Genomic DNA, 26,198 nt, shown 5'->3' with positions numbered 1-26,198 from the left:
TCATTTTGTCTTTCATATGTGAGGTACACCTACGATGAAAATTACAGGCCTCTCTCATCTTTTTAAGTGGGAGAACTTGCACGTGGCTGACTAAATGCTCCGTTTTAGTCACATGCTGTGAATAACGTACTCTGTGTTCACCTAGGCTGCCGCCTTCTTGATTTGCAGCATAATTAAACGTATCATCCGGCCATCTAGGTCCATTTGTTCTAGCGAGCACTGTTCCACGGTCGCCATTGTTGTTGCTTTGTTCCTTGTTCCGGAAAGGAAAGTAAAAACAGCTACCGGAAATGGCCATAAAATGCAGAGGAAACTCCACTCTGTGGTGTCCTAGCCAATACTAGCCGTAGCGACACCCCAACTTGGAGGTGAACTGCAGCACATTTTCAAAACGGCGTGCATGGGTTGCACTCGAGTACAAAGGCAAACTGCACGTGGGATAGCTGCAGTGACGTCAGCACGGTCGCCGCCCGTGCGAGTATAAAGAAACCTTTACTGGCTCCAGGACACACGATTTGTGCGTGTATGTTTGTGCATGTGGGTGCTAACATTCACTCGCCGTGTGGCGAGTAGCGCTCTTGAGATTTACTCGCCGAACGGATAATGTCGCATTTGGGGACTGGCGAGTGTTAATTTCGCACCCCGAGTGGGAACATGGCATTAATACAGACTCCCATAGCAATAAGTGCAGGCAGTAGTAGTTCTGGCTTTAATGGCACCCTGCTGGACGACCCTAGATGGCGCCTTCCAGGTCAGTCGTCAGGGAAGATGGGGGTGCTGATGGTAATATTGCCCGTATAAATAACCCCTGCGCGTTTAGAAGTCGAAGATCATGATAAATTTCATATCAATCTTGGGGCGTTCACAAATAAATATTTGCAATGTACATTTTTTTTTTTTATATATATACAAACACATTTACAGTTATCAAATACTCCACTCCTGCATTGAAAAACTAAGAGCTGTTTATGAAGTCATTTTTTTTTTTTTAATTGAACGTTATCCAGGTAAGGCATTTGCAATGCCAACCTGGCTGCAGACAGTAGTGTAAAACAAAGCAAAATAGCAAATGTGTATGTGTATATATATCTAAATTGTACAATGTGATATAGTAACAAGTTAAATATTGCATTAAGTCATACCAAATGGTGAATAAAGGGTTCATAAAAGGCATGTGAGCGGGTATTCTCTAAAGCTGGAGAACTTGCATGAAGAAAACTGTAATCGCAAACTGTAAATGCCAAGACATTAGAAAAACTACTCTTTTTGAACAAATAAAGAAACCAATAAATGTAGAAGTCTACAGATGACCCGATGTGATTTATTGTTCTCAGATTTGTAGTTGGAACTATATAAGGATTCAGGCTCATGTCCCTATTGCATTTTCCAGCTGAGAAATCACATTTATAGTCATCTAAAAGCTTCTGTTGCACAATATATTTCAATAAAATACAATAAATATATTGTAATTTATTGAAATGAACCTGTGTATAATAAAACTCCCTACCTCAAAAATTGTCTGCAGCCAGGTTGGCATTGCAAATGTGAATCAGTTCTCAGTTTCCTCACCTGGATAAAGGGTTAGGTTATAAAGGTATCCAAAATATTTAAAATTTAGATTAATATATCAAATAAGACATCGGAAGCTGGAAATGGCAGCATTTTTTAGATCCAGTAGGTGTCAGTAATTAGCAACATCAGCCTCATTTGCTTAACCTACCCTGAACTAATGTGTGCAGTGGAAACACAAAACACATGGGCCACAGGAACCTTTTGCTCCCAGGAGCTCAAAGTTGCTGGGCTGGTTGGTGGAAAAGCTCTTATTCTTCCAGGGCGGGGACTCATTGTTTCCATGACATGTGCATCCGGGACTCACATATTCTCAATTGTAAAATGATCTATGCATCGTAACTGGAGAGTAATGTTTACAATCCAAGGCGTCTCCATTATCCAAGAGGGAATAGTTTATTTTTTATCTTGTTTACCTCCAAAAGTACTCAGAACTTCAAACTGGTGCACTGTTGTTAGATTTTTCTACATTCGTTGCACTGATGAGTGAAAATTGTTCTTATATTTTTTAAAATTGGCCTTATTTGCTTAGTATGCTAATATCATGTTGGGGTTACTCTAGCTTATTTAGTTTTCAGTGAAGATGCTTTAAAACTCGCTATTTAATAGTTTAAAAAAAAAAAAAAAGTAAATTGTGATAAAAATCGAGATCGGACGATATGAAAACATTTACAATTCTTTTGCCAGATGACCCAGCCCTACCTCAGTCGCACATGCGCACACGTACACGCACACACCTGCTTGAATCGACCTCATATGACTTATTTCTTCCTTCTTCCTCCAGCTCTGCCTTTGGTCCAGGTAGATGAGAAAGGGGAGAAGGTGCGACCCAATCAGAACCGCTGCATCGTGATCCTCAGAGAGGTCCCCGAGAGCACACCCATTGACGTGAGTCAACCTGCATGTTGTTTTTACAGGCATTTTAAGTTCCTGGTTATCAACCAATAAGGATGCTTGTCAGTACTACCTCAGGATATTGTTAACATGTGAACAAAAAAAATTTATATCCCTGATCATCCCGCCTCTCAACAGACACGTTTTGCTTCTTTATAGTGTCATCAGTGTCTCAAAATAGTGTCAGTGAAACTTTCACATCAAATAAAACTTTTTCTTATGCTTTAGGTTTTTATATGACAGTGAGAGTACCTTGTAAATGTTGTGTGTGCAAGCTAATTGATGGATGTCCTGCTTCTAGGACATTTTTGTTGCAAATGTAAGCAAAACAATGAGACCAAAAGATGTCTTTTTGTTTTATTCCACAGGAGGTGGAGGCTCTCTTTAGAGGAGACAGCCTACCTAAGTTTATCAACTGTGAATTTGCCTACAACGACAACTGGTTCATCACCTTTGAGTCAGAAGCAGATGCACAACAGGTAGAACAATGTTGTGTGTTTACTGATGATGGATTTCCTAAGTGTTCCTGAGCCCACATGGCAATATCCTTTAGACAATGATGTTTTTAATTCAGTGGTGGTTTTTTAATGCAGTGTCGCCTGAGGGCTGGAAGGTCACGAGCATTCAATGTTGGTTTTCGGCCACTTACCTGTCTTGCCGCTGACATACGCAGATTCTCGGACTCTTTGTACGATATTATGGACCGTAGATGATGAAATCCCTAAATTCCTTACAATTGTACGTTGAGAAATGTTCTTAAACCAGAGCTGCCAAATGTTATGGAACGTCCATATTTTGTTGCGGAAATCACTGAATGTTGACTCGTTATGGCCGTAACACTGATTGCTCCGGATATTGGAGGATATTTCGTGATAGAGTACACTTGTCACATAGATCTGGCTGGAAGCGTGTTTTAGCAGAGTAACTAACTTTGAACAACAAAATAACAGGCTAATTAATACGTTTAGCGATATAAATCTAAAATAATACACGTCCACACAGGACACTGCGTCTGAACCTGATATTAATTAGCACGTCACTTCAGAACGTGGGGAGGTTAAAAGTATAACGTTATAAATAATAAATAAATGTAATCTAAGATAGCGTTTATTAGTCCCAGAATTGGGAAATTTGTTTCGTTTCAGCAGCAATTGTGGCTGTAGGAAATATAAGTGTTATCTAAATAGCATGCAAGAGAAGACCTACAAGTACATTGCACAAAATAGAAACCAAAACTATTGTCAATACATAAACTATCCAATTCAATTTTTCAGCAAAGTTTGTTTGCTAAATAGAGTGCTGCGTTTAAATTTTTGATGTTTGAGATCTGATTAATCTGCTTTAATAGAATTGCCTTTTTTTTTTTTAGTTACCAGGATTGAAAACAGAATTTCCAAAATATTAATTAATCCATAGACAGACAAACGCCAAAACTCATGTACTGGTACTTTGATTTAGGCTGCAACTGGGTCCGCCATTACAAGGTTGACGTAATAAAAACATTAAAATAGCAAATAATGTAGCCATAATTTATTAAAGTTGTTATTAAATGTTCTTGACAATATTTTGAAAATATAGCTATTCAGACAAATTTGGAGAAATTGTTCTGTAAGTGAGTTTTTATTGGATGGCAGTTCTGTTAAACAGACTATTTGTTCACGCAGTTGTTCACAAAGTGGTGAACCCCGTCCTTCCTTGTGAACAACTGTGCAACCTTTTTATACCCAATCATGATATATATATATACATATATATATATATATACACACACACACACATATGTATATGAAAGTATTCACTTATATATATATATATATATATATATATATGTATATATTTATATATGTAGCAAATAATCATTAACTTAGAATTTTATGGCTGCAACACGTTCCAAAAAAGCTGGGACAGGGTCATGCTTACCACTGTGTTACATCACCCTTTCTTTTAACAACATTCAATAAACGTTTGGGAACTGAGGACACTAATTGTTGAAGTTTTGTAGGTGGAATTCTTTCCCATTCTTGCTTGATGTACAGCGTCAGCGGTTCAACAGTGCAGGGTCTCGGTTGTCGTATTTTACGCTTCATAATGCGCCACGCGTTTTCAATGGGAGACAGGTCTGGACTGCAGGCAGGCCAGTCTAGTACCCACACTCTTTTACTGCGAAGCCACACTGTTGTTAACACCTGCAGAATGTGGTTTGGCATTGTCTTGCTGAAATAAGCGGTGGCGTCCATGAAAAAGACGTTGCTTGGATAGCAGCATATGTTTCTCCAAAACCTGTATGTACCTTTCAGCGTTAATGGTGCCTTCACAGATGTGTAAGTTACCCATGCTATTGGCACTAACACAGCCCCCTGCCATCACAGATATTGGGTTTTGAACTTTGCGTCCATAACAGTCCGGATGGTTCTTTTCCTCTTTGGCCCGGAGGACACGACGGCCACAATTTCCAAAAACAATTTGAAATGTGGACTTGTCGGCCACAATTTCCAAAAACAATTTGAAATGTGGACTTGTCGGACCACAGAACACTTTTCCACTTTGCATCAGTCCATCTTAGATGCGCTCGGTCCCAGAGAAGCCGGCGGCGTTTCTGGGTGTTGTTGATAAATGGCTTTTGCTTTGCATAGTAGAGTTTAAAATTGCACTTACAGATGTAGCGCCGAACTGTATTTACTGACATTGGTTTTCTGAAGTGTTCCTGAGCCCATGTGGTGATATCCTTTACACATTGATGTCGGTTTTTGATGTAGCCCCGCCTGAGGGATCGAAGGTCACGGGCATTCAATGTTGGTTTTTGGCCTTGCCGCTTACATCCAGTGATTTCTCCAGATTCTCTGAACCTTTTGATGATGATATGGACTGTAGATGATGAAATCCCTAAATGCCTTGCAATTGTACGTTGAGGAACATTGTCCTTAATCTGTTCGACTATTTTCTCACGCACTTGTTCACAAAGAGGTGAACCTCGCCCCATCTTTGCTTGTGAATGACTGAGAAATTCAGGGAAGCTCCTTTTATACCCAATCATGGCACCCCCCTGTTCCCAATTAGCCTGTTCACCTGTGGGATGTTCCAAACACGTGTTTGATGAGCATTCCTTAACTTCCTCAGTTTGTTTTTTTTGCCACCTGTCCCAGCTTTTTTGGAATGTGTTACAGCCATAAAATTCTATGTTAATGATTATTTGCTAAAAACTATAAAGTTTATCAGTTTGAACATTAAATAGCTTGTCTTTGTAGTGTATTCAATTAAATATAGGTTGAACATGATTTGAAAATCATTGTATTCTGTTTTTATTTGTTTAACATAACATCCCAACTTCATTGGAGTTGGGGTTGTACATCTTGTGCAGACGATGTAATCATATGGTTATTGACTGTAAGGTAGGGAGAGTGTGGCTAGACAGCATCGGTTGGTGGTGCATAAGACGACTGGTGGTGGGGAGGAAGATGAAGAAGACAAAGGCAGAGCAGATAACCATGTGGTGGAAGCTGAGAAAGGAAGAGTGTTGTGCGGCTTTTCTGGGAAGAGGTGTGACAGGCTCTCTGTGGACGGGAGGAGCTTCCAGACGACTGGACCACTACAGCAAAGGTGATCAGCGTGACAGGCAGGAGAGTACTTGGTGTATATTCTGATAGGAAAGGAGAGAAAGAGACTTGGTGGTGGAACCTCAAAGTACAGGAAATCATACAAGGAAAGAGGTTAGCAAAGAAGAAGTGGGACATTGAGAGGACCAAGGAGAGGAGAAAGGAATACATTGAGATGCGACGTCGGGCAAAGGAAGAGGTGGCAAAGACCAAACAAGAGGCATATGATGACATGTATGCCAGGTTGGACACTAAAAAAGGAGAAAAGGATCTATGCAGGTTACGTTGAGGAACATTGTCCTAAAACGGTTCGACCATTTTCTCACGCACTTGTTCACAAAGAGGTGAACCTCGGACCATCTTTGCTTGTGAATGCAATCCAGGGAAGCTCCTTTTATACCCAATCGTGGCACCTACCTGTTACCAATTAGCCTGTTCACCTGTGGGATGTTCCAAACAGGTGTTTGGGTCGCGTCCTGCTTAGGACTGTACTTTAGTGGTATTCATGTACACACTGCAGAGGGATATGCCTCTCCTCTTTGGTTCACTTTTTGTACTATTTCCTTCCTTGTTTATGTAATATTGGTTCTGCAAACATTCGCTATGCTCGCCAGGACCTTAGAGACTGGCGATCGTAACCAAATAGAGTGGAGAAAATGATTGTTTGATCACTCATTGTTTTTGTAAGTTTACCCACTGACAAAGACGTGAACGGTCTATCATTTTAATGGTAGTATATTTGAACAGAAAGAGACAGAATGTCAAAAAGAAAATGTCGAACATCACAAACTATTTTAATTATTTTTCAATTCATTGAGGAAAATACTGTATTTGACCCCCTATCAACACCTTACTTAGTACTTGGTGGAGAACCCCTTGTTGGCAAGTAAAGAGGTCAGACGTTTCTTGTAGTTGATCACCAGGTTTGCACACTTTTCAGGAGGAATTTTGGACCACTCCTCTTTGTAGATCCTCTCCAAAACCTTCATGTCCCCTGGCAACTTGAAGTTCCAACCTCAGATTTTCTATGGAATTTAGGTCTGGAGACTGGCTAGGCCACTCCATGACCTCAATGTGCTGCTTCTTTAGCCACTCTTTCATTACCTTGGCTGTATCCTTTAGGTTATTGTTGTGCTGGAAGACCCATCCACGACCCATTTGAAGTTTTCTGTCTGAGAGGAGGAGGTTGCCACCCAGGATTTCTCTGTACAAGACCCCATCCATATTTCCCTCGATGCGGTGAAGTTGACCTGTCCCCTTTGCCGAGAAACACCCCCAAAGCATCATGCTTCCACGTCCATGCTTGACAGTGGGGATGGTGTTTCTGGGGTCGTAGTCTGAATTCACCAATGACGGAAAGTCGAATTGATTCCAAACAGCTCGATTTTGGTCTCATCTGACCACATCACCTTCTCCCAATCAGTCTATTCATTCAGGTGTTCAGTGGCAAACTTAAGACGAGCCTGTACATGTGCCCTCTTGAGCAGGGGGACCTCAAAGGCGCTGCAGGATTTTAATCCATTACGATGGAGTTTGTTACCAATGTTTTTCTTGGTGACCGTGGTCCCAGCTGCCATGAAATCATTAACAGGCTCCTCCTGTGTTGTTCTGAGCTGATGCCTCACTTTTCTCATGAACATTGATACATCACGGGGAGAAATCTTGCAAGGAACCCCAGACCGGGGGAGATTGACAGTCAATTTATGATTCTCCCATTTTCTAATTATTGCACCGACAGTTTTCTCCTTCTCACCCAGCCTCTTGCCAATGGTCTTGTAGCCCATCTCAGCAGTGTGTAGGTCTTCAGTCTTGTCCCTGACGTCCTCAAAAAGTTCCTTAGTCTTGCCCATGATGGAGAGGTTGGTGTCTGATTGATTGATTTTTGTGGACAGGTGTATTTATACAAGCAACCATTTGAGACAAGTGTCTTTCATACAGCTAGTGAGTTTAGATTAGGAGTAATTTCTTAAAGTGTGAAGACTACTCTGTGGGAGCCAGAATTCTTTATTAGTAGTAGGGGATCAAATACTTCATTCCCGCAATGAAATGGAAATAAATTTGTATTTTTTGAAAATTGTTTTTTCGATGGGTACCGGCTGGCCAAGCGGAATGCAGCTTTGGTGGTCGCTGAAGCAAAAACTCTGGTATGGGAGGAGTTCGGTCAGGCCATGGAGAGAGACTTCCCTACGGCTTCGAGGAAATTCTGGTCCACCATCCGGTGTCTCAGGAGAGGAAAGCAGTGCACCACCAACACTGTGTATAGTGGGGATGGGGCGCTGCTGACCTCGACTTGGGACGTTGTGAGTCGGTGGGGAGAATACTTCGAAGACCTCCTCAATTCCACCGACACGCCTTCCCATGAGGAAGCAGAGTGTGGGTTCTCTGAGGCGGGCTCTCCTATCTCTGGGTTTGAGGTCACCGAGGTGGTTAAAAAGCTCCTCTGTGGCAAGGCCCAGGGGGTGGATGAGATTCGCCCGGAGTTCCTAAAGGCTCTGGATGTTGTGGGGCTGTCATGGTTGACACGCCTCTGCAACATCCTCTATTGCTACTCTTACATTTAAGCAACATTTTTGCTCATCAGATCAGCCCGTGTCGTATTGGTTGCACTGGTCTTTTGTATTTTCGCGTTGAGGTGCAGCATGTCGGGGACCTGGTTGTGGTCCCAAGTGGAACCGCGAAGCACACACAGACTGCCAGGCATTTTCGAGAAATTTCACACCATAAACACCAAAAGAAAGATCACTCTTCTTTCATCAGGAAAAAATAATTTGTCTCTAGCTTACACCGTTCTTTAGTAATCAGCAGTCAAATATAGGCTACTTTCAGGCAAATCTGTTCTGGAGGAAAAAAACTGAGAAAACAGCCTTTTTGTGAAAGCAGACACATCAAGCAGAACAATGACTTTGATACCAATATTTTTTTTCTTTTGTGAAAATCACAAACATCTGGACACATAACAACACAGGAAAAAGTACTTGTGACAGAAAAATAATTTATTTAGTATAACTGTAATTTACATTAGACAAAAATGTATGAACAAATGCGGCTGCCACACTTGCACTTTCTTCCTTCAAATTCTCCTCCTCTACCATTTGCTTAATAGTCCAGGTTTTTATTGTGCATAAAATCTAGCAAAGTTTGATCCACTTAAATTTTTTGTCTGCACTGCGTACTGGAATGGGGGTCGAACGTCTGCTGGATGCATAACCTGTAAGTTTTTAAAAAAATGCATTCCATTACTAGAGAATATGTTTTACTGATGATGTTTTGCAAGGGTAAAAAAACAACAACATTACTTTTCTTCGTCACAATCGTAAAAGACGTTCGACTCCTTGAATTCCTGCAAAATGGACGAAATGGAATATTCAAATCAGTGCTGGCAACAGATGTTACATTGTAATGTGAACTAGTGGGACTAGATTATGTTTCTATGTAACAAGGATTGAAGTTGCGTGTTCGCTCGCTAAATGTAGCTAATGCAAGCTGCGAACGAGTTACCTTCGTTTGTCTTCGTCAGAGGAAGCTCGGATGAAGTTCGGCTGGCTATCCAGACGGAGTTCACCCATCACGATTCCGGATACCGTTTACTCAAATCGTGGTCGAGAGACGATCAACTGGCAAGCAGCTGGGAGGATCTCGCCATATTTATGGGCCGGCATTTTGCGCGATAGCTTTGCAACAAAGCTCGCTCGGAACGTCATTCTGACTCGCCGCGTCATCCTTTATTCCCCCGCGTGATCTAAGGCGTCATTCCTGTCGGTCGCAGGAATATTTTTCTTGCCTTGGCGCAATACATTTCTAGTACCAAAAGCTTTTTTGTTAGATTTTTTTCCATTTTGTCTTTTTACTTTTCTGCCATTATGTTTGCCTTCTCTCATTGTCTCTTGTACCCCGTCGGCCCGCCCCCTCCTTCTTCCTCCTCTGAGGGAGGGAAGTTCAGCTGAAGGCATTGTTGCCCTCTACAGGGTGCCAATCCTCATTGCAGTTATCCAGAGGCTCGACGATCACACACAAACTGCACAAGACCCTCCCCCACCCATCCATGTTAAAAAACGCCATTGACGTCTTTAGACGGCATTGGCAGGGAATAGATGGATTCTGAATGAAGTCTTTGGACGCCATTGGCAGGGAATGAGTTATTATTTTCCTGGAGGATGCGTTTTTTGATTCGCCTTTGAATTTTATAATAGTGAAAAATTAAGTGAGACAGACTGATTTTAGTCCATTCTTTTCTAGAATGAGAGTGCTTAAAGAGGAGGACACTATTCATGTGGCACAGATTGAAGCAGGCATCAGGTGCAGGTAGAAATGGGCCTGGCTCAAGTTGGTGGCCAGAACAAAAAAAGCAAAGAAATTAGGCAAATTCTATTTTAATCTTAAATATGTACATCAACATGTACTTGAGCAGTGTAAGTTTTTCTGCGTGAATATATATATTTTTTGCCTTAATGTACTCTTTAGAGTCTTCCAGATTGCTTAATTTATGTTAATATAAAAAAAAATCTCTTTGGGGGATCGGGGATTTTTTTGTCACCTTTTCCATGCCTTTGGTGTTTGCATGTCTGGATTTAAGATGTTTTGAGTTACGACCGTGGTCACGGAATGAATTCATCTGGTATTTCAAGATACCACTGTACTGTGAAGTTAAAATGACAAAACCATTTCTCTTATTTAAGGCATATCAGTACCTCCGTGAAGAGGTGAAAACCTTTCAAGGGAAGCCTATCAAGGTAAGTTATGTTCAAGATACATTCACTGTATATTCTTTAGCCCTAAAATCAAGATTCCTAAAAAAAAAACAAATCTTCAATTATAAATGTACATTTCAACAAATGTACACATATATCTGTATATAAAATTGGTGCTAGTTTGTGATGGTGTATTTGCTGTCGCGCAGGCAAGAATAAAAGCGAAGGCAATCGCTCTGAACACTTTCATGCCAAAGAACGGTTACCGGCCAGTGGAGGTGAATCCGTACGCTCAGCAGCGCTATACCACGTCCTACTACATCCCGCCTGTGTACAGCCCACAGCAGCAGTTCCCCCTGTACAGCCTCATTACGCCCCAGGCCTGGTCGGCCACACACAGCTTCATAGACCCCACGCTGGTAAGAACCCGCTGCAGTGGGAAGACGACGTTTGATTTCAACAAGAAAATGATACAAATGTCTTAGATTTGTATAGCTGTGTTTGCGTTAAGAGCATCTAATCTTCCCCTTGAAGCCTTTGAACAATTCTGTATTGGTAAAGCTATATCACTCTTCCAAGCAGCCGCTGAAGCAAACTTTTGTCGATGCTGAGTTCCAGTGAGTTTAGTCTTTGTGTGGTTTGTCAAGAACAGAACCTGTTTCGAGAAACTTGCCATGCGTAGTGTCAATTGTACTATGCGTTAGAGCATTGTGACGCCCATCAGGCGCTACTCAAACTGGCGCAGAATTGCCGTCAAGTACAGAAAAAAAACTTCTTGCTTGGCAGCAATTTTGCAACACTGCTCCAGTGTCATTTGGCGAGCCATGAGCCAATGTTGTTTTCTGTTCAGAACACCAGGTAATGCAATTTTTCTGTTGCAGCAAGTGTGCACTGAGACGCCGCTTGTAATTTGTTCGTTGGTGTCGAGTTCAGTCACATTCAATCTTATTGTGTGCATTTGAGTTAAGCATGTTAGTGTGTGCGTTAATTTGCGCGTCGTTTAAGAATGTGTGCATGTTAAAGTTTGTGCATGTGTGCGCGCGTTCAAGTTAGTGTATTTGTGTGTGTGCGTGTTAAGTGTCTACGGGTGTGTGCGTAGTACAGATTGTGCACGTGCTAGAGATGGCGTGTGGATGTGTGTGTGTGTATGACTGCAAGAGTGAGTTTGTGTGTGTGTGTGACTGCAAGAGTGAGTTTGTGTGTAAGAATGTATGTGTTTCTGTGAGTGCATTCTGGTGTGCGAGAGCGAGAGAGAGTGTGTGTGTACGTACATTAAGTGTACACGTGTACGGTGAATGCGTCTGTTAGAGATTGCGTATGCATGTGTATGCATGTTGGAGATTGCGCATCTCTGTGAGTTCAAGTTGTGTGTGCGCGCGCACGTTAGTGTCCATGTGTACGGAGTGTGTTTGTGTGGCTGCGTGTGTGTTAGTTACTGAAGATTATCTTCGTTTTATCAGGTTGCTCCATTTCACAACAACCAGTTCCTCAATGGATTTACATCGGCCAGTTTTAAACCAGCGACTACTCCCCTCACTGTCAGACACCACTCACCCAGGACCAGGTTGGTGCTTAACTACTTTGACATTACCCAATAACTCACCATAAAACAGACAGAAAAGTGATTTGGAAGAAAGAAATCTGAACTGTTTGTTCCCTGCAGGAGTCACAGCAAGCCGCACCTGAGGGCGACCCTCCCGGCCGCGGACCGCACGGGGCTCCTGGACAGCCCCGGTCTCTTCCCCAGCTTCCCCAGTGACAGACTGAATGGCGTCCGCTGCAGCCCACCCACGCGCTTCCCTGTCAGCCAGCCCAGAAGCAGGTTACCCTCTGCCACCGCCGCCTTTCCCCGCCGGGAGACGGTGGGCACGGGCCGAGTGTCCGACTTCACTGCCACAGACTACTCTTCCCTGGGAATGGGCAGAGGAAGGTACAACACTCATTTACTTTTGTAGGCTACTACATTTTGATTTTAATAAGAACATTTCATTTATTTTCTTCTCCTGTTCCTCTGGAGCACATTCAGTGGAAAAAAATATATTTACAGATACTTTCAAAATAATTTTATATTTTAGAGCTGTAACTGCAATATATTTGTTCATGGTTATAATACGGTCAGTATATGAGTATCTGAAAATCTGAATCTGTTACTGAACTTAACCCTATTTGTTCTAATAAGAAGTTGGCAGGAGCTGTAACAAAACAGTATCAATAATGGAATCTGAATCGCTAAATTATCAATTCCCATCCATAATTGTAATTGTAACAGTATGCACAGTTTGAACATTAACACAGTGATTAAATATGGGAAAGTTTAAATATTGATTCAATTAAAATGTATAACGCACAAAAGTAAAAAATTGTAGCTAGATATTTGAAAACAAACAGTTCCTAACAATTGAATGCAAACATCCATCCATCCATCCATTTTCTGAGCCGCTTCTCCTCACTAGGGTCGCGGGCGTGCTGGAGCCTATCCCAGCTGTCATCGGGCAGGAGGCGGGGTACACCCTGAACTGGTTGCCAGCCAATCGCAGGGCACATAGAAACAAACAACCATTCGCGCTCACAGTCATGCCTACGGGCAATTTAGAGTCTCCAATTAATGCATGTTTTTGGGATGTGGGAGGAAACCGGAGTGCCCGGAGAAAACCCACGCAGGCACGGGGAGAACATGCAAACTCCACACAGGCGGGGCCGGGGATTGAACCCGGGTCCTCAGAACTGTGAGGCTGACGCTCTAACCAGTCGTCCACCGTGCCGCCTGAATGCAAACATATAAAGTTAAATATACCTGAACCATACTTAGGCAGTGATTCTCTAATGCGCTACAACAGGGAGCCACCATACTACTTTCAAGTACTACTGTAGACCATTTGAAACTTTCTTGTTCTGAAATGAAAAATATTTCTTCTAGGAAAAAGAGGGATGAAAAGTTTACAGTAAGTCCTTTTTTTTTTTTTTGAGCCATGTTTTATATTTAAGTTGATGGTGTTCAACATCAAGTGACTTGTGTGTGTGATAAGCGAGTGACACCTCAATCGCCTCCGCCGCCACCTCCACCCAAACCTCCGTCTCCGAGCTTCGAGTTGGGCCTGTCCAGCTTCCCTCCTTTGCCCGGTGCTGCCGGACATCTCAAGACAGAGGACACGTTTGACACCCGGCTGGCCAGCAGTGTCGTCATCGCCCCGTCGCCCATGAAGGACAGAGTACGCCTCACTCAACCTACACTGACTTTTCTTATGCAAATATGATGTCTAAGCAGTCGTGCTATGAAAGAATGAGTCACCAGTTCTGATCACTTGCGAATTCTCTTGAAAACAAAAATCTCGAGTCATTATTTTCGCATTCGAATGAAAACAAATCAAAGTATGTATTTTATTTTGACGAGCTGCAATGCTATGAAGCCGCGTAACTTCCTTTGTTTGCTTCCGGTGCCGTTTTTACTTTTTGCGCATGCGCCGTAGTACGGTAGCCACTAGCTGATATATGGCTCACGGAGCCCCTGAGATGATAATCTCCGCGGAACAAAGCGTGCAATGAGAAGGAGCTACACGAATGTTCATGACAGACTGCAACCGTGGCAGATGACTAGCTGGCTTAGTCGAAGCATATGTTGCCAGCCAAAATGGATGTTACGCATTTTAAGGCACCGAGACCGGCTTAAAACAGACCATGGCCATGATGCGATGAGGGCTCCTGGTTAAAGTAAGCCCTTTTTAACTAAAAACAAGTGTTTTGCCAACAACTTAAGCGGTTGTTAAAATGCGCTAGCTTTCTGGTGTTGAGACAAAATCTGTGCCCCCCAAAAAACGTTCACCAGGACTTAACCAGGGGGCTTTAGACAGTTTTCAAATAATCAATTGGGTTTTTCATTTTTGGACAATTTCGGACTAGTACAAGGAGTAAAGGCCTCTTTATACTCCCCCGCTCGCGCGGCCGACAACACCCGCATTGCATCACGCGGCCGACGAATTGGCCCGCGCGGCCCCTCTGCGTAGCTTGACGCGCACACGGCAAAATATGTTGCTGCGTGTAGAATGCTGTGGAGATAATCTCTTGTGATTGGTCCATTTTAGTCACATGCTGTGATGACGTACTCAGCGTGCCCCTTGGTTCTAGATACCATCTATGCCACCTTGATCGGTTTTGCAGCATAATTAACCGTATCATCTAGGTCATCTAGGTCCATTTGTTCTAGGAGACACTGTTCCACGGTCGCCATTGTTGTTGCTTTGTTCCTTGTTACTGAAAGGAAAGTAAAAACGGCTACCGGAAATGGCCAAAAAAATGTAGAGGAAACTCCACCCTGTGGTGTCCTAGCCAATACCAGCTATAGCGACACCCCCGACTTGGAGGTGAACTACAGTACATTTTCAAAACTGCGCGCATGGGTTGCACTCGAGTATAAAGGCAAACTACGCGTGGGACAGCCGCAGTGACGTCAGCGTGGTCGCCTCCCGCGCGAGTATAAAGAAGCCTTAATGATTCGATTGTGATTCGCTTTTCATTCATTTCTGTCCATGCGAAAAGTGATTGGAAATTTAGACGGTGAGTCCAAGCTCTAATAACCAGTCCCTCCAGGAATTTGTGGGCTTTTTTTATCGTGATTGTTGCAGCCTAAGATCTGTATAACAATTTTATGTGAATATATTGCACAGAATGTGAGCGTCGACTCCAGTCCTGGAGGAGCCCCCTCCTCGATTGGCCCCAAAGAGCATCTTCGGACTCCCACTTCCTCCTCTTCCTCCTCCTCCTCGTCGTCCTCTCAAATGCCCATGAGCCTCATATCTTCGCCCACTACGCCCACCCCCGCTGCGGCCTCCACCTGGAGCCCCACCGTGTGCCCACCACTGCCTCCCTCCATTCCAGCAGCGTAAGAACCACACCTTACCTTGTTCCAAGTTACTGTGGTGCTTTGGGATATGCTTAAATTGTTCTATGAGCACGCTCGTAACGCACTCTTATCGTAAATCCTTTTTCCCCATTGACATGAATAGCACTCTTTAATACACCTGCGATCCAAGTGAGGATAAGCGATATGGAAAATGAAGGGATGGATGGAATATTGTACTTCATTAAAAATAGAGGAATGACATAATTACATAGAATGTAAAGAACAGTTTTTGCTTCACTTCAATTGACAGTTTGCTGCTCCTTCTGGTGTGCACGCCTTGGCCACCTGGGGGCTGTATAAATTATTCTGTATTCGCTCACCTGCTATGACTCACATATGCTCTGAAGTGACATCCCCTTCTTAATCATATTACATTGGTCCACCCTTTACAGCTATAACAGCTTAACACTTCTGAAAAGGCTTTGCACAAGGTTCAGGAGTGTGTGTAGAGAATTTTTGACCATTCATCCAGAAGCGCCGTTTGTGAGGTCACACAGTGATGTTGGACAAGAAGGCCCGGCTCTCAGTCTGCACTGTAAGTTATCCCATAGGTGTTCTATCAGGTTGTTGTCAGGACTCTGTGCACGCCAGTCAAGTTCATTCACACCAGAGTCAGTCATCCATGTCTTTATGGACCCTTGCTTTGTGCATTGGTGCACAGTCATGTTGGAGCAGGAAGGGGCCATCCTCAAACATTTCCCACAAAGTTGTAAGCAGTGAATTGTCCGAAAACGCTTGCATAACAACTACCTTTGACAAGCATGATCTATCCTAAAAATCCCCCTGTAGCATGTTACTACCCACCTCTGGTCATTTGTCAGCGATGTGACATTGAGAAGGATATGTGCTTCGTGTGACGGACGTCATTCCTCCCACATGTGTAAGCTAATTTCCTGGTGTTTCATTTCAGGGAAGCGCGGGTTGTCGAGGTGAAGCCCAAGGAGGTGCAGCTGTCTGTGGAGCGAGTTCCCGGTACTCTGTCTACCGCCAGCAAGTCAGTGCAAGTCAACGGCGCTGCAACGGTCAGTGCACACTTCAGAGTACAGTGGTACCTTGCGATATGAGTTTAATTTGTTCTGTGTCCATGCTCTTAACTCAAAACACTCGTATCTCCAATCTTCTTTCCCGGAACTGGTCGCCAGCCAATCGCAGGGCACATGTACACAAATAACCATTCACATTCACACCTGTGGGCAATTTAGTGTCTCCAATTAACCTACCATGCATGTTTTGTTTTTGATGTGGGAGAAAACCGGAGTAGCCGCAGAAAACCTACGCAGGCACGGGGAAAACATGCAATTTCCACACAGGCGAGGCCGGATTTGAACCTGGGTCCTTAGAACTGTGAGGCAGATGTGCTAACCAGTCATCCACTGTGCAGCCCCGCCTCCCTGTACCCCGCAAAAAAAGTTCTTCGTCTTACTTTTTTTTAACAAGGAAAGATGGCACTCAATAATAGTTTTTGATTAAAAACTGTGTAATTAAATAAATAGAATTTAAAGCATTAAACATAGAGATGGGTACCTTTCACGTTTGAATCCATTCTCGGTACCTGGGAATCGATGCTGGTATCAATTTTCTGTAGTTTTGTGTGCGTTTATGTGGTAATAAGTAATTTGTTAAATAATAAATTCTCAATTTTACATCCATCCATCGATCTATTTTCTTTACCGCTTATCCTTTTACTTTACAATACATAATGAATAAAACAAAAAAAAGAAAACAGTTTAAAACAAATGTGTGAAAGAGGATGAGTAAAAATAAATCTATAATATTTTACAAATAAGTGTATAAATCGTACAAACAAATAATCACAGAATACAAAGTGCAAAGCAAACTTGTTTGAAATGAACTGCAGAAGGAATGGAGATAAACAGGAACGGTATTAGGATGTATGGCCTCTACTGTTTTCACAATTTTGTTCCTAGTTTTATAAAAATTCCAGCTTTTATTTCATGGTATTTACATCTAGATGTGTTAAACAACTCAGGATAGAGCACCTTTTGTTTGAAACCACCCACTATTGTATTGTATTGTATTGTATTGGTAGACATTATTAAATTAACTTAAGGTGAATAACATTTAATATTTGGTGGCATAACCCTTACTCTGCATCAAGTCTGCGACCCATTGACTTTACCAAACTCTTGCATTTTTGATTTGAAATGCTTTTCCAGGCCTTGACTGCAGCGTCTTTAATTTCTTGTTTGTTTCTGGGGGTTTCGCCATTCAGTCTCCTCTTCAGTGGGTAAAATGCATGCTCTATTGGGTTAAGGTCCGGATATTGACTAATATTGACTCGCAGTCTAAGACCTTCCACTTTTTCCCCCTGATGAAGACCTTTGTTGTGTTTTGGGTTATTGTCTTGTTGCATGATGAAGCTTTTTCCGATTAGTTTGGATGCATTTTTCCGTAAATTGCCAGACAAAATGGTTTTGTAGACTTCAGAATTCATTCTGCTGCTACTATCATGAGTTACATCATCATACCGTAATTTGACCTTTCCATCACTTTGGTAGAGGTTACGCTTGGTCTCAACAGTCCATAAAACTTTGTTCTAAAACTTTTGTGGCTCATTTCTGTACTTCTTTCCAAAATCCAATCTGGCCTTCCTATTCTTTTTGCTGATGAGTGGTTTGCATCTTGTGGTAGTGCCTTTATATTTCTTGTCTTGAAGTCTTCTTTGAACAGTGGATTGCGATACCTTCACCCCTGTGGAGGTTGTTTGTGATGTCACTGACTGTTGTTTTTGGGTGATTCTTTACAGCTTTCACAATGTTTATGTCATCAACTGCTGTTGATACCCTTGGATGACCTGTTCGATGTCTGTTGCTCAGTAAACCAATAGTATCTTTCTTTTTCAGGACATTCCAAATTGTTGTATTGGCTATTCATAGTGTTTGTGCAATAGCGCTGATCGATTTTCCCTCTTCTCTCAGCTTCAAAATGGTTTGCTTTTCTCCCATAGACAGCTCTCTGGTCTTCATGTTTGCTTAACAGCAAATGCAGTTTTCACAGGTGAAAGCCAAAAACAAGCACTATCTAATGTTTAAGCAATCAATCTAAAAGGCAACACCTGAGCAACCAGAAACAGAATCAGTCACGTTGCAATACCTATGCTCACTTAAAAAATGGACGGCTTCAAACAAAAGGTGCTTTGTCCTGAGTTGTTTAACACCAAGATGTAAATTCCATGAAATAAAAGCTGGAATTCTGAATTTTTATCTCATCTTCACCTTTTGATCTGAAACCCTACTGTATTCAGTATACAACAAAAAGATACAAATTGGCTTTGCCGTTACAATAATTTTGAAGGGGACTGTATATGAGCTATGGCTTCAGCTTGAGCACAAAAACTTAAACTTTTAAACACCAAAAAAACGTAGCCTTGGTTCCTCCCAAAATATCTGCAAATTTGCAGGTCGAATTTTTGAGAGCTCCAGAAACTTTTGGGGCGGTGTCTGCAGTGCTGAACATATCTGATTGGAACCTTTTCGGAACTTTAGGTGGAAATGCGACTTTAGACATTACACTCATGTCTTGAGGTACGAGTTGAATTTGTTCTGTGACCACGCTCGTGACTAAAAATACTTAATTTAATCGGTTCTAGCCTCCCAAAAACAACACACATTTTTGTAATGTTTTTCTTAATGAGAAAGATGGCTCTACAATATTGTACTTTCAAAAAACATACAGAAGAACCATCATTAAAGAGAACGTAAAGAATTAGTTTTTTGTCATACTTTTTGCTTCAATTCAATGGACATTGTGCTGATCTGTGTGCTAAACGGGTTCTAAAACTGCCACATGGATCCTATTCGTTAGCCTGTGACTGTTATTTCACATTGCGCTAGCATTAAGCTGGTGGAGGCTAGTGATTGTTTCAAATACAGTTTAATTCAGTCTTTGTTTATTTTGACAGTAAAAGTCAGCAGGGAGTGGTGAGCTTGAAGCCTCTTTTTTGAACAATTGTTCAATAATTCTATCTGCCAAACTGGTGCTCACAAGTCAAAGCAAAAAAATCATCCTCGTATCTCAAACTTGAAAGTCGGGTCACGCTTACCTCAAGGCACCACTGTAGCTCCTGCAGTCCACACAAAAGTTCCAAAGTAAGCACTTCTAGTGAATGAAATAAAAAATGTCTTGTGCGTTCAGGAGCAGAGGAAGCCTTCCTACGCCGAGATCTGCCAGCGGGCAAAGGAGACACCCGCACCGACACAGCCACCCGCCCCCAAGGAAGCCAAGCCTGCAGGTGCTGCCCCCGCAGGTGAGGAGAGGAAGTGCCTCGACATCTCAGGCCCGGGCGGCGAGGCGACCAAGAACAGAGAGACATGCCTCCCGTCCACCAAACTGGCCCCTGGAAGACCCCCGCGGGACCCCCGGAGGCTAGCTGGGCGCTGGGCCTCGCCGCCGCCACACCAGGGGAAGAAGGATTCCCACCACACCCCGCCTAAGTCCCCCCTGTAGGGCCACTCCTTCAGCCCTTCCTTTTCACGCTACTCCATTGATGCGTACACAAAACAAAATGGATAAAAAAACACGTCAGGGCTACTCAATTCTTATTCTCTCCACATGTTCAACACGAGCAAAGAGGACGCCTTCTTTTCTGGATCAGGGCTTGCAGACAAAAAGCACTTTACTGTGCATGTAAAGCACTGTCTCATTTGTCTTAGTCTATTTATTTGATTTCCCCCCAGCCCTCTTCTTTTTTTAATGATCACTTTTAGTAGTCTTTTTTTTGTTTGTTTTGGCACAGTAGAGTTGCAAAGGCATGGACATTTTCTGCTAAATTTCCATGGCAATTTTGGAAATATTCCCAATTGGAAACTTTCTATGGGAATTTACTGGGAATTGGGGTCATTTAATGGAAATGTATCTTATAAAAGCATAAACACAATTTTTTAGTTTTGCGGTAATCAGACATAAATAAATTAGATTTGCTCACCCCCCACTCACTCACACACGCACACTTTACTCAAGTGCGTATCTGAAGCTTGCTTATGACTCGAATTTTGGCTCGCAACAAAACCAAATGACTAAGGTAAGTGAAAACTGGCAAATTGAGGCACTGACTGGTAAGTCTAAGTATTTCCCCCAACTATAGTTAAGTTCCCTATTAAAGGCCAACCTCGAATGTTGTCAATTCCCAGGTTCATTCCCATTTATTTTCTTTCATTCCCATGGAAAGATTGCAACTTTACAAATTCCTGGAATTTTGCAACTCTGCACAAGCGAACACTGTCTGAGCAGTAGAAAAGCAGTGGTGGTGTTTTTTGGGCATCTCCTTTTTATATGCCTTCACACCTCCACATGCAAGGTGGAACAGAGTGATACGCTCACCGCTCATTTTCACTCTTTGTCAGACGCTTCGTTCTGCGGAATTAGCTCGGAGCAGCGCGCTCCAGCATCTCCAGCGGTTTGCGCGGTTAGCTCGACGTGGGCTCAACTGGAACACAAAACAGGACAGTGTCATGGAAAGCGTCGGCCGGTTTCGTCAGTGTGAACTCAAAATGATTAGTTTCGGGAGGCTAGGAAGTGAGTGCTAGCCGCCATTTGGGGGGGTTTGACTGCTGCTCTTTGATTGACACGCCAGGATGGAACATGGCAAGCGTTTGGATAACAGTAGACGAAGAAGTGAGATCATACTCAGCTGATGACATTACTTTTTTTTTTTTTTTTTTTTTGCCGCACGCACAATTTACCAAATCTCACCTCCGTCCTTTGTATCTCATGAACGCAGCCTCGTTTTCCCCTGTGACATATGAAACCTTTGTGTGATACGTACGACGTTTGTGTGCTTTTTGTACTCCGCAATTTACAAATCTCGCTTGTGCAAATAATGTTGCACCTGTTCCTTATGTAACTCGCATTACAGATGCTTAAGGCGCATGTGCGACTTACTAAATTGCATTCGCGATACACAAAAGGCAGCTACGACTAAGTTGTTCTTGGCTTTATGAAAAGCGCGGCTGTAAATTAGTATGTCTCGCATGCATATGAAAAGTGCGAGTGTGACTTACTAAGCTGCACTTGCAAGATACTAAAGGCGCGTTTGTGACTTAGTTGTATATGCGAGATACAAGACGCAGGTGCGACTGGTAAGTTGTTCTTGGCTTTACGAAATAAAAAATTTGCAAATTACGTTTGTCGGCGCGAGTGTGACTTGGTAAGCCGTGCTTGCGAAATACGAAAGGCACGTTTGCAACTTAGTAATTTGCATTAGCGAGATATGGAAGATGCAGGTAAGACTAAGTTGCACTTGCGATATACAGAAGGCACCTTTGCAACCTAACGAGTTGCTCTCATGAGATATAGAAGACGAGTGTAATTTAGTAAGTTTTTTTCGGTTACGAAAGGCGTGGTTGCGACTTACAAAGTTGGTCTCGTGCTACACGAAAGGTGCAGGTACAGTTTATAAAGTTGCGCTTGCGAGATATGAAAAGCACGTTTCCGCATTCGCGAGATGCGGCAGAAGGTGTGACTTACTAAATTTTATTGCCATTATGAAAGCCGCCAGTGTGACTTACCAAGGTGTACTTGGAGGATACGGAAAAAACTATTTCTAAGTCGGTCTCGCATGATACCAAAGTTGCATTAGAGCTACGAAAGGCTCGTGTTACGCGACTTACTAAATTTTGCTCACGCTTTACAAAATACGCTGGTGTGACTTAAAAAGACACTAGCAAGACACAGAAGACATCGGTGTGACTTAGTAACAAGTTGTGCTCACATTTTGCAAAAGATGTGGGCGATCGCACATTACAAAAGGTGCAGAAGGAAAAAGGGAAGACGTGTGCGACATACTAAGTTGCGCCCGTGCTTTACAAAAGCTGCGGGTGTCACTAAGTCGCACTCCCGATTTACGGAACGTGGGTGTCTTACCAAGTTGTGCGTACGCTTTACGAAAGACGTGGGTGCGATTTAAGTAGTGCTTTATGAAAAATGTGGGCAGGACTTAACGAGTGTCGCTTGCGCTCTCCAAAGTTTGCGGAAGGAGTTAACCGAAAACGTGGATGCGAGCTATGAAAGACATGGGTGCGACTTTCTAAAGTTGTGCTCGCAGTTTACGAAAGGCGTGGAAGTAGATAACGGAAGACGTGGGCTCGACCTACCAAGTTGCACTTGCAAGATACGAGAAGCGTGTGCGACTTAAAAAACAAAACAAAAACACAAAGCATTCATGTCGGGTTCCTGAGTATGATGTAACATTTTTACGTGTTTTGAGAGTCACATCAGCCAATCTTTTCCCCCTCGATGATGACCATATTTGGTCATTCCTGTGGTGGTTGGGTGGCTGCTGTGCTTTTGGGTTGAAAGTCGATGGGGCTAGATGACTTTTTTTGGTGGAAGTAGCAGAGACGTGGAGCTGAGCCAGAGTTCCCACCCAATGCTTCTCGTGAGGGGAAACTGAGCGCCCTGTAGCAGCCATTTTGGCCTTGCTCACGCGCTGCATGTTTGCTTCAAATGTACATAATAAGCAAGCGTGTCCAAGTCCAAACACCACAAACGCGTCTTCCTGCCGCCTGAAGCATTGTGGGTAATTCCCAGCAAGAGAGGGAAATGTGATTTTTTTTTTTTTTTTTTCTTTCCCCTCCCCCCCTCCTCTCTCTCTCTCTCTTTCCCCTTCCCTTTTTTAAGGACTGAGATGCACTCGGATGGTTGAATTCTTTTGGGTTTTTTTTCTTTGCGGTTGACGGGAGAAGACATTTATGAAGCTGTGCTGTTTATTCCTTGTTTTCTTGTTTGTTTTTAAGCGAGAGGGAAAGCAGCAGCAGCAGGCTTCGTCTCCACGCAAAAACACGCAAAAGATTTCCATCCAGTGTTTGAGAAACTTGAATTTTATTTGAACTTGAAAAGTGACTTTGCCTTAACTTTTATACCAGACGAGCGTAGAGTGTATTTGTCCCTCCCCTATGGCTAATAAAGAAGAGAGAATATTTACTGACGTAAGGCAGAGTGCAAATCTATCAGCGTCTTTTTTTTTTTTTTTTTTTTCCTTTTGCCCTTTTTTGTATCGTACAAAAAAAGAGAATAGTTTGCATTCAGGTTGTTTTGGGCGGGTAAAAGTGAAACCGTGTAAATGCAAACAGAGTTGATACTGTATTAAATATTATGCACTTTGAGGTGTGTGCTTTGCTTGTACAATTGTAAATACTCAGATTGAAACAAAAAAAAACATATAAGAGGTACCTAAAAAAAAATCTATTAATGTTGCTAACGAGCTGGATGTAGGATTTAAACAACAACAAAAAGACTTGTGCTTTTGAAACTTTTTCTTTTCTAATTTGATTTGTGTGTGTGGAGTTTGACGAACTCTTTGTACATTTTTTGTGTTTTGTTCTATTTGGTTTCATTCCATCAACACATGGGTGGCTTTTTTGTCTTGTTTACATGTTGATGACTCCACTAAAAAAAAAAAAAAAAAGAAACAAAGCAAACACTCATCAGTGCAAAAGATCACAACTTCCTCAACGGCTTTTTTTTTTTTGGACTTCTTTCTGGGAAACAAACTTTTTCTCGTGCTTGACTGATCACTACCAAACTTGTGGATGTACTTAGCCTAGCTTAGCTTAACATAAAGACAGAAAGGTAAAAATGGTGTTAAATGTGCATTGACAAACACTGACTAACAATTTATTTTGCTGAGCATTCTCTCACTCTTTAACAGCTTTACAAATGGCAAACCCTCTTCAATCTTGATGCTAAGCTAAGCACATCTGCAATACCACACAGGATCTGTGTTATTTTTGCTACTGTAATCATCATCTTCCTGTTTTTGTTGTTTTTTTTTTGTGTGTTTGTGCATCTGATGTGTACGCTGGTGAGGTTGTGACACGTAAAGCACATTTGGAGCGCAGGTTAACTGGTGCATCCTTCTCGTTAGTTGCCTGCTTGTTAGCTCACGGCTACGTTTGGCTCCTGAAATGTTGATCCTGCCTCAATGTTTGTTCATGTAGGAACATATAAGCTGTTATTTTTGCTCTGGTTTTTACCTTTTCATGCGAGTCACTCTGGCGCAAGCTTCTTTTAAAAAAAATAAAAAATTAATAATAATAAAACTGACCGCAAGATGCCCTAGTATGTAAATAGCCTTCCATTCGGCTGTCTCTCATCATCGCTGGGCTGACCTCTGTCGGACTCTGGACGGGCGCACGTGCGCAAAACGAACAGAGCCCCGCCCCTGCCACAAAGATGGCCACCATCACTGCAATTGGACTGCGCCCCAGCCATTCATATTGCTCGTCCTCACTGTTTGGCTCGTTTTGTGAGTTCCATTATCCCCTGATGGTCACAACTGAGAAATTGTTTTTCTGTTTTTGTGTAAAACCTGAGGAATGCACAAGACTCAAGTTGTATCTACTCACTGTGGTTACACTCATTAGCCCTAACCTACAGGCTACGCTAACAGCTGTGGACAATCGTGGACTCTGCGTCAGGGCTCGCCTAAAGACACCTTTAACCATCTTTTTCTTTGTCTTTTGTGGTTGTTTTTTGTTACAATTTGACTTTTTGTTTTTTCTTTAGCGTGAGACTGGAATCAAAACGCGTGGTTGGCTTAGAGATAATTTAAGTTACTCTTGTGTCAGGATGTTCAACTTGTCTCATTTGGAGGAAATAATTGTAGCTTACTGAAAAATAAACATTTAGGCACTGTTGAGGAGATGATTTTTTTGTCTTTTACTTACATTTATAAACTCTAAAATTAATATTTGTCGAACTATGACTATGACAAATAAGGTGTTCAAAATTTTACTTTAAAGAAAATTGCACTTGATTCACATATCACACTGATTTCCAAGCATTAATTGATTCAAACATCCCATTTTGTGTTTTTGGTGTTTGCTTCCTTCAAATGTAGTATTTTTGTCTAAAGGGATTATGAGTACAGTAAAAGTAAATTAAAAAAAATGCGACTCGGGCAGGGCCAGGGTTTGAGGGTTCCATTTGATTTCTAAAATAAATATATGCAACAGATCATTTGTAGATGAGGTAAACAAGTTACTGTAAATGTATGTAGAAATATGAAAGTTTGAATTAAATGAATTCTCATTTGTCAATGAATGTAATTATAATTAATATGCTAATGGTTAAAATGTGTCAAAATATTTAAAATTGTTTATTTTGCAATTTTATGAAATTACAAAAAAATGCAAAAATGGTGCAAAAATTAATAAAATATTAAATGTCTATAAAATACAGTGGTGTGTGTTTCCCCCCTTCCCGATTTATTTTTTTTGCATCTTTGTCACACTTAAATGTTTCCCATCGTCAAACTAATTTAAATATTAATCAAAGTCAACGCAAGTAAACACCAAATGCAATTTTTAAATGAAGCTCTTTATTATTAAGGCAGAAAAAAAATCCAAACCTACATGGCCCTGTGTGGTAAAGTGATTGCCCCCAAAATCTAATAAGTGGTTGGGCCACCCTTAGCAGCAACAACTGCAATCAAGCGTTTGCGATAACTTGCAATGAGTCTCAGCACTGTGGAGGAATGCTGGCCCACTCGTCTTTGGAGAATTGTAATTCGACCATGAACCGCCTCTTTAAGGTCAT

At 42.1% G+C, this 26,198-nt stretch overlaps 1 protein-coding gene across 3 annotated transcripts in view; it reads left to right on the top strand.

The window, feature by feature from the left end:
- larp4b (La ribonucleoprotein 4B) overlaps nt 1–25,297 on the top strand; it is a 71,069-nt gene extending 45,772 nt beyond the window's left edge. For all 3 annotated transcript variants that reach the window (XM_061796410.1, XM_061796409.1, XM_061796411.1), the window contains 11 exons: nt 2,354–2,457; nt 2,832–2,942; nt 10,733–10,786; nt 10,954–11,163; nt 12,205–12,308; nt 12,408–12,674; nt 13,662–13,686; nt 13,771–13,953; nt 15,406–15,620; nt 16,552–16,663; nt 19,797–25,297. In XM_061796410.1, the coding sequence (XP_061652394.1) occupies nt 2,354–2,457; nt 2,832–2,942; nt 10,733–10,786; nt 10,954–11,163; nt 12,205–12,308; nt 12,408–12,674; nt 13,662–13,686; nt 13,771–13,953; nt 15,406–15,620; nt 16,552–16,663; nt 19,797–20,108 (1,697 nt within the window). In that variant the 3' untranslated portion in view covers nt 20,109–25,297. The remainder of the gene's footprint in view (nt 1–2,353; nt 2,458–2,831; nt 2,943–10,732; nt 10,787–10,953; nt 11,164–12,204; nt 12,309–12,407; nt 12,675–13,661; nt 13,687–13,770; nt 13,954–15,405; nt 15,621–16,551; nt 16,664–19,796) is intronic.
- Nucleotides 25,298–26,198: the final 901 nt, after the last annotated feature.

Source organism: Phyllopteryx taeniolatus, chromosome 14 (genome assembly GCF_024500385.1).
Source record: "Phyllopteryx taeniolatus isolate TA_2022b chromosome 14, UOR_Ptae_1.2, whole genome shotgun sequence".
Lineage (NCBI taxonomy): Eukaryota > Metazoa > Chordata > Actinopteri > Syngnathiformes > Syngnathidae > Phyllopteryx > Phyllopteryx taeniolatus.
This window is presented reverse-complemented; position numbering and strand designations above follow the sequence as displayed.